At 40.2% G+C, this 8515-nt stretch overlaps 1 protein-coding gene across 8 annotated transcripts in view; it reads right to left on the bottom strand.

The window, feature by feature from the left end:
• The window catches only part of APC (APC, WNT signaling pathway regulator), a 163516-nt gene that overhangs the window by 79772 nt on the left and 75229 nt on the right, over nt 1–8515 (bottom strand). For 7 of the 8 annotated variants that reach the window (XM_025207076.1, XM_025207075.1, XM_025207077.1 and 4 more), the window contains 2 exons: nt 1674–1758; nt 379–580 (listed from right to left, as the gene is read on the bottom strand). In XM_025207076.1, coding sequence (XP_025062861.1) covers nt 379–580; nt 1674–1758 — 287 coding nt within the window. The remainder of the gene's footprint in view (nt 1–378; nt 581–1673; nt 1759–8515) is intronic. The other variant, XM_025207079.1, reaches the window with a different exon arrangement.

Genomic DNA, 8515 nt, shown 5'->3' with positions numbered 1-8515 from the left:
GAGAGGAGGAAGGAGGAATGAGGGGGCAGCCACCATCTTGTCTGTTGGCCTATGTGGGCTGTGCCAGCCAGCACCTTCCCTCTCGAGGGGGGCTGCAAGGCCAGGCCACAGCGGTGAGGACTGCTAGCTCCCACTGAGAAGTTAGCATTTTGTTTTTCTTAATTTTTTTAAATTGATTTCATGGATAATCCCAGATTTTATGGTTTCTGCAAAATCTGTGAAATCGTGAATTGAGTAGACTCCTAAACATAGAGCATATTACTATCCAAACCAAATACAATTATGGCTGAATATTTTAAAGTTTCAAATATGTCAGAAAAATAGCATTTTCAGATTTAAAAGTTGATGCTTAATACATACACAGAAAAGAAAGGTTACCTCTCTTTCTCTAGTTCTTCTAAATAACCAGTGCTCTCTCTGCTTCCATTCATAAAGCCTCTTCTTGGAAATGACCCCATGGGAACAGGACTGCACTCTCCTGAACGGCTTGAAACAGACCCTTCCCGGCTTCCAAAAGAACGCATGGACATCTTTGGCCTTAGCTTTACTCCAGGGAAGTTACTACTGTCCAAGTTCAGTTCTGAAGAAAAAACACAGAGCAAAGATTTATAGGGCAGGGATTCAACAGCAGCATATCAAAAGATTATTTATACTTCAATTTTACATTTTATAGCTTCAATAGTACTGTTGGGAATAATGTTATTAATCTAAGCATATTAGAATATGTTTTCTAAACATTTAACAAAATATAGGTTTCATATCAGAAGACTTTTGCATAAAGATCTGAAATAAAATTTTCAAAATCATTTTAGTGAATCAGGAAATTAAGTCCCATTTTAAACAATGACTATAAGGGTATGGACAAACACCTTTTACCTGTTTTAAAAGGAGAGGAGGAGTTGCTGCTTGGCAATGCTCATCGGTAGGGTCTACCCAACTCAAAGAGGCAGCTGGACACTTTTGCACAGATTGTGGTCCTGGCTGCCATTTTTGAGGGCTTATCATGGCTGTGGCTCTCCCATGCCTCTGATTGGCCAAGGAGCCCTGGTGGGATCCTCTGTGACTGATTGGCAGAGGGGGCTGTCCAACATGGAGCCCTGCACCTCACCAATGATTGGAGAAGGATGGGGCTGTATGACAGGCGAGGGGCAGGGGTGGCAGCCATCTTGCCTACTCGCCTTCATGCAGGCAGCTCCTCCCTCCCCCCCTTGGAGGGTTGCGGGCCTTGAGGACTGCTGGCTCCCACTGGAGAGCCTTTATTTTATTTTTAGTATTTTTTCCCCCGCAAGTTTTGCAGAGATTGCCCAATTTCACGATTTCCATGAAATCTGCACAATCTCAATGTGGGTAGGTCCCTAATCATGAGCTATGGTTGTCTACTTGTTAGTTTTGCATAATCCTTTAGCAATACAAATGAGCTAACTGTCCTAATTTTGACCCTGAATGAAACAGGGCAGTTGCACCCTAACAGCTTATACTGGTATCCTCTGATGGCAATACAATTGTTACACTGTCTCTGTCCTCGGGTAGGTAGGAATCAAGTGTCACTGAAAGTCAGCGAGAATTTCTTAGATGCCAAAGTTAATGGGACTTAGCACTTTTGAAGATGTTATCCCTAAGCAACTAAAATTAGCAAGAAAAGTCTGATAAGAGCATCTTTTTCCTAAATTTACCTTTAAGTCGTTCCAGTAAATCAATTTGTCCAGAAGAAGCCATTGCCTCATCTTCAATGCTTCCCTGTAGCTGTTTCAGCACCTCCTGTAGGAAGGAGTGCAGTACATTTAAGAAATCCGTACCATAACAACAAACTACAGGCAAACATCCCTTCCAGTCTCCAAATAAATATGACTGTATTATTATAAAAGTTGTTGTGATATTGGCACAGGTCTGCTGCAATATTTTATCTGATCAATGCTCTATTCAAGTCTTTTAACATGATTCCAGACAAGAATTTATTCTCTGAAAATAATGCATTACCTCTTAAAATACAATTAACATGAGACTCTTTTTAAAAAGGGAGGGGAAATGATTTACCTTTCTCATGTGCATACCAGTTCATCTAATATAATTGTTATCTGGCTGCTCGTACATCAGTTTTGTACAACTAAGCTGCTTTAACTTTAAACCTGAATCGAACAGATTTAACATTATAGCAGTTTAGCTTCCACTTAGAAGTGATCCACAAAGTAGCTACGTTGGATCTACGGTAACACTCTAAAATTTTAAAGTGCGGTTCACCTCTCCAAGTCTCAAGTATCTGGGTGCTTCACAAGATGAGCCTATGTTACCTTTATTTTACAGCTGGAGAAATATACGCAGAGAGAAATCTGCCAAGTTTTCTAATCTGCATACATACAGTCTTGTAAAACAAGCACTTAGGCATGTAATGAAAAGTATCCTAATTTTCAGAGATGCTAAAACCTACTGAAGTCATAATGATTTCAACAGAAGTCTTGGTTCTCAGTCTCCAAACTTTTTGTATAGAGTTCTTCATATTAAGGGTCATAGCGTACTACTATCTGGCTTATAAGAAAAGTATTTAAGAGTCCTTCATGAAGCCTAAGATTTAAAGCAAACCTCTTTTTTCTCTCTATCCTCCTCTCCTCTGTGAAAGCAATGTTTGATCAATTATGTAAGTGAAGAGAAAATATGATGGATAAGATTCACAATAAACACTTATCACTGGATTAAAACAGTCCTCTAAGCCTTCAGGCCTCCATTGCTCAATGGCCTAAATTCAGGTACAGAATCAGAAGCAGGTTAAATCTAAAAGCATTTCAATCATAACGGAGGGTCCATCTATGACAAATACAAATTCAAAAGCATGGCCACAAGGCAAAAATCCAGATGAATTGCAAATTATTTGTCCTGTTTTATGGTTTTGAAATGGGCTTTAGAAAATGCAATAGTCACATCAGGATAGCTGAAGAGCTGCCCTTGTATTATATATGAATGACTACTCCCATCCCAAGAATCACATATCCTTTTTATTTGTAGGTAGAAACCTGAAGAGCTCTAGTCCATAATTACAAATATCATCTCCACTTTTTTGTTTTGCCATTTTAAGAAAACATTTGCCAAGGCACTTTGCCTCAATGCCAACAATTCTTGGAACCTGGTCAGATGATGCAATAGATGTATTTTGCTCTGGTAAGGGACAATGAACAAAAACAGTCTTCCAGCAACAGAAGTGTTCCTTATCATTAAAGGAGCAATACTGAAGTACTACTTATGCCCAAATTATTATTTCCAATGCAAAGCACAAGTTTAAGGAGTCTATGGAGAAACCTCCACAAGGGACTGGGGAGGTAATCATTCTGACTTCATCTTGGAACTGGGGCACAGAACAGTTGCACAGTTACTTGTAGTCCATGGCTGTAGGCTGCTTATGGCCTCCAAACGGTTAAATTACAGCCTGCAGGGCTTGACGATATGGATCCAGAACCAAGGAGGTGAACACCGCCAACATTGCCCCTTCACCCCTTTGCACATTGCCAAATTCAGAGTCTTTTTGCTGCCAGTGACTGAAATTTGGAGCAGAGGAAGAGGGAATGGAAGGGGTGGGGAAGCAGTAATGGCCTTCATTCCTCAGGTTCCAGGGCACCAACAACTTGCCACCCCACTGGTAGAGTAATAGTCCACTGTTCAATTATATGAGATCATATTGTCCATATACAGGGACCACACCCCACCCACACACACATTTCCCAGGCTGCTGAAAACAGCATTTTTGTGCTAGTGGTGCTGATTCAGTCTTACTGCAGCCTCTTCATAGCTTGTCTGCATGGTAATTCTGCTATTTTAGGCATTGTGTATCCATACCACTCATCTGAAGAAAGGGGGTTGAAGTCCCTCAGTCCTTATCTAGGTTACATGCATCTCAGTACTCGCATTTAAAAGAAATACAACTTAAAACCAAACAGAAATAATATTCCCTTCCTGTATATTGAAGCTGTATGCAGTTGAGTGGTACTCACAATGCTACCTCTTTTTCAAGTACCAAGATAAGAGCTACTGCTAAAAAGCAGTGTATCAAACAAGATAGCTCTGGTTACAGTATGGAAATTCCTGAACTGCTGCTATGCCATGAAACATAATTTACCACACTTTCTTGTGCATCTTAATCTTTCAGGGATAGAGATTACAAAGATTTTTTTTCTTGTTAAGGTATCAAACTACCAGTTATTTCCTTAGTACTTAGCCACTATGTAGGTAACACACCCATCATTTATGTTACAATAGCATTCTCACACTTTGTCCTGAAGCACTTAAGACAGAAAATGACAAAATATTGAAAGAAGAAAAAAAGCAAGAATAGTAATATAATTTGAGAGCAGAAAGTTAGGGTAATAAGTTTATGCCAACTTGTTGGTATTTGATTACATATATTACAAGAACTTAGTAAGTTAGAAATGATAAGACAGGACTACAATGGTAAGGCAAAAAGTAGGCAAAGGGGGGAAAAAAAGCAGGATAAAACTGTGGGGAGGAGATGGCAAGAGGAAGAAGAAGAAAATAGGCAAGACAAGCAAGACTAGGCAGCTGAAATGTCATAATACAAATGAAAACCAAACATTGACAATGCAACAAATAAAAAGAGCCTAGGAAGGGTACACATTTGTAAGTTGAACAAAATTCTTTGGGTAAATGTGATATCTTTTATTAGACCAACTAAAGTTGGAAAATTGGGGCTTGCGGCTCCGGGGGGGGCTGAGGGGGGCCCCTGCTGTTGCAGGAGCCCGCCAGGCTTCCCCTGGGTCCTACTGCCCCTGGTTTCTGTCATTTTGGACAGGAACCAAGGACAGATCAATATTAATTTTCAAAAATTTTTAGGGGCCCTGCAGGCTGGATAGAATGGCCTTGCAGGCCGGATCCACCCTGCGAACCACATTTTCCCCACTCCTGTATTACCGGCTCATTAAGGGGATGGTGGGAAAGGAGGACAGAATTGACTATAACTTCGAAACTTCCATATTAAATCTCATGCTAACATAATGATTAAAGAAAAAGCTACCCAAAAGAAAAGCAGAGACCATAAAAAAGCAACTTAAAAAGGAAAAAACTGCTAGAAATTCATGAGCACAAGGGAGTGAAATGATAAATTTCAGACCCGAGCTAGGGTCTGACATTTGACTGAGTTTCTTCTTTAAAGTCTGACCCACAATTATAAATGGATAATACTGATACACTAAGTACTCTAATGTAGAAAGGATAGTGATCCATGAAAAGTCTTTGAAACTAATTTTAAAATATTATTAAGCTCCTAGAGAACAAGACAGAAATCATATGAAAATGCTAACTAGAATAGGGAATAAGAGTTATGAAATTGCTTATTTCTTGTTGGTAGTTATTTTTAAGTTTGTTCTAGTAATTCTAAATTGAGGGGGTTACATAGTTCATTTTATATTTATCATTAGAGGCGCACAGATACATCAATCCATATTGTATCGGCACCGATAAAAGGAAAAATGACATCGGCGATCGGCTATCATGTCACCGATAAATGCTGGGTGCATGTGCACAATCGCAGCATGGACGTGACCAGGAATGGAATGCAGTTTGGCAGATTGGAGAGCAGCCTCCTGCCAGTAAGTCTGGGGAGGAATGGGGGTTAGGAAAGGGGCAGATCAAGGGTGTGGGGGGCAGGGGGGGCAGATCAAGGCCCACACGGTGAGGGAGGGAGTAGGGCAGGGGCAGGTACTGCCCAGCTGGGCTGGGGTGGGGCACAGGATGGAGCCATGGGCAGCTTGTCCTGGAGGTGCGGGGGATGGGGCTGGCAGGGGGTAGAGCTGCATACACCCCCAGGGAGGCATGGGGGAGCATGTTCCCCCCTCACCTGCGTGCAGGGCAAGGGCAGACTGCCCACCGAGGGCTCGGGGCCAGGGTCTACACTGACCTGTTCCTGGTGGGGGACTGGGCCAGGGCTGTGCTCGGGGCAGGCAGGGCAGGGCAGATAGTGGCACCGGGAGGAGGAGCTATGGTGAATTGTGGGGTGGCTATGGCCACCCCACACAGCACCACCACTCTGAGCACAGCCCCGGTCCAGCACCCCCCAGGAAGAGGCCAGTACAGTCCCCGGCCCTGAAGCAGGCAGCCTGCCTTCACCCTGCTTACAAATCTGGGGGGGGCATATGCTCCCCATGCCTCCCTCTGTGTGCGCACAGCAGCAGGGAGCCGACCCACTCTTCCTATTCCCTCCCCACCACACCTCCCGGACAAGCTGCCTGTAGCTCCATCCTGCCCCAGCTAGGCAGCACCTACCCCAGCCCCACTCACCGTGGGGACCCTGCACCAGGCCCCTTCCCCCAACAGGCTTACCAGCTGGATGCTGCTCTCCAAGCTGAAGGACTGCATATCAGCAATCAGATTGGTATCAGCCGATATGACTGGCTAAGAATCAGCCATCGGTACTGGTCAAAAAAATAATCTTTAGTGGTGCACCCCTATTTATTATACTGCTATGTGCCTCCACAAATCTATTACAAGAAATCAGCATAACCATACAATAAACTTCCTCAACAACCTCAGAGAAATTTGCTTCATTTTTTTCTTTTACTCCATTTATATTTCTTCTTTCCTTTCTGGTTTTTCCCCACTCCTCCATCTTGTGTTGGTGTAAATTAATTTTTCACAACTCTAGGAGCCAATTCTACAAGGATTTTTTTTATACAGCATTCTCATTGACTTATCTGCACTCGGTTAAATGTTTTGAAATAATACTTTTATTTAAAACCACTATTTTTTAGACTAAATAGCTATATTTTTTTAGGTAATATACAGGCTAGTCTAAATACAAATACGCACTGCCTTAAAGTAACTATTTTTAAAACCTTTTAGTTAAATCTGTGCAGGTTTGAGTACAAATGCACATATTTTGGTCCCAGTGTTACCTATACTGATTCACCCTTAAATCACTAAGGAATTAAGGTAAATCAAAATAAGCCTCTCTCACCAAAACAGAAGTCTGCCTAAACACTTTCCATCAGTTTAAGTAAACTGTTTTTAAACTATGAAAGTCAAATCATTGCAAGGACAGGACTCCTATCTTTGCCCTATTCTCAGTAACAGCACTATCTATTGAGCCTAGGTCTATTATGGCATAACTGTCTATGGAATTTACATTTTTGTTTCTTTTAACTGGTGAAATGTTCTTTTCTGAATATTTTCACATATCTGAAACTTTAAATTTATTCAGCATTAGAAAGTGGTAAAATATGAACAATGTTTTTATTGAAAGCATTGCTGGGACAGGCATTAATAACTGGCACAGATACTCCTAGTTAAATTACTGAACTGGCAAAAAAGAAGTTGTGTTGAACTTTTGGGACCATTTAAGCGAAGAGTTTCTTCTACATAAAAAAGACTTTTATAAGTATAGCTGCACCAGCAAACCTCCTAGCAGAAACAAAGCTTTTATCAGTTATTTTACCAATACAGCTTACAACTATTATCTGGACTGAATAAACCACAAACTCTGTCCATACTGGGATTTTTTTCTGTTACGGGAAAAAGCCACAGCATACCTCAAGCCACAGCCCTGGTTTTAAGTGGATAAATTAAATTCAAATAGTTTTCCTTTGAAGATGCAAGAGAGGTGTAGGCACACCTATCAACTCCAGAAAGATATCCAGATATGGCATGGCTTTAAGAGATGCCTAATCAAGTGGAGGTTTAGCGATTTTGACTGCCAGCTCTGACCATCTAGTCATAAAGAATTAAGAGCCCAATTCTGCACTTAGTGACATAGTTTTCATATCTGATCTTACTAATATTTATTACTGTACCTGACTTTAACTGATACAACATCCATTTTATACTATATCATACTTCATTATGGGCTTTATTCCATGCTTGTAATTGGTACCTAGGATTAAACTACTACTAATTTTAGATTTGTGGAAATTTAGGCTTGGGTTATGTCAGAGAATTTCTGCTGCATTTATTCCAGAAACATTTTTGCTTTTACCACTTGAACGTAAAATGGTTTAAATGCCTAAATGTTTAAAACATAGAAACATTTCATTTCATATAAAGTGAATGAAAAGAGACATTTATCTAAGTAACTGTAAAATACAAGATTATTACAACTAGTAATAATTTGCATGTTTCAGAACTACTACCTAACCAAAACATATAGTATTTTCATATGTAGCACTCCTGTTAGTAAAAAAAAATCATATTTATTTGCATTTGTCTGTTTTTTAAAAACAAAAATAGATAGTATCATAAAATATATAATATCTGCATATAAAGAAGGAAGCGTTATTTGATGTACAGCCCACTTACTTCTCCCTCCAAATAATATTTAAAACAGAAGGGCTGCAAAATATAAATATAAAAACAAAAGTATACTCATCCGTCAAGTTTACTGAACACTAACAGATACCAAAACATTTTTTTAAAATTCAGACCATCTTTGTGTACATTTGTTGAGATTGTATATTACAGTCTCAAAATTTTATTTTTACACACACACACACACACACACACACACACACACACACACACACAAAAG

The sequence above is a fragment of the Alligator sinensis genome, unplaced genomic scaffold (assembly GCF_000455745.1).
Source record: "Alligator sinensis unplaced genomic scaffold, ASM45574v1 scaffold225_1, whole genome shotgun sequence".
Classification (NCBI taxonomy): Eukaryota; Metazoa; Chordata; order Crocodylia; family Alligatoridae; genus Alligator; species Alligator sinensis.
Note: the sequence above shows the minus strand (reverse complement) of the source record. Positions and strands in the feature narration are given on the sequence as shown.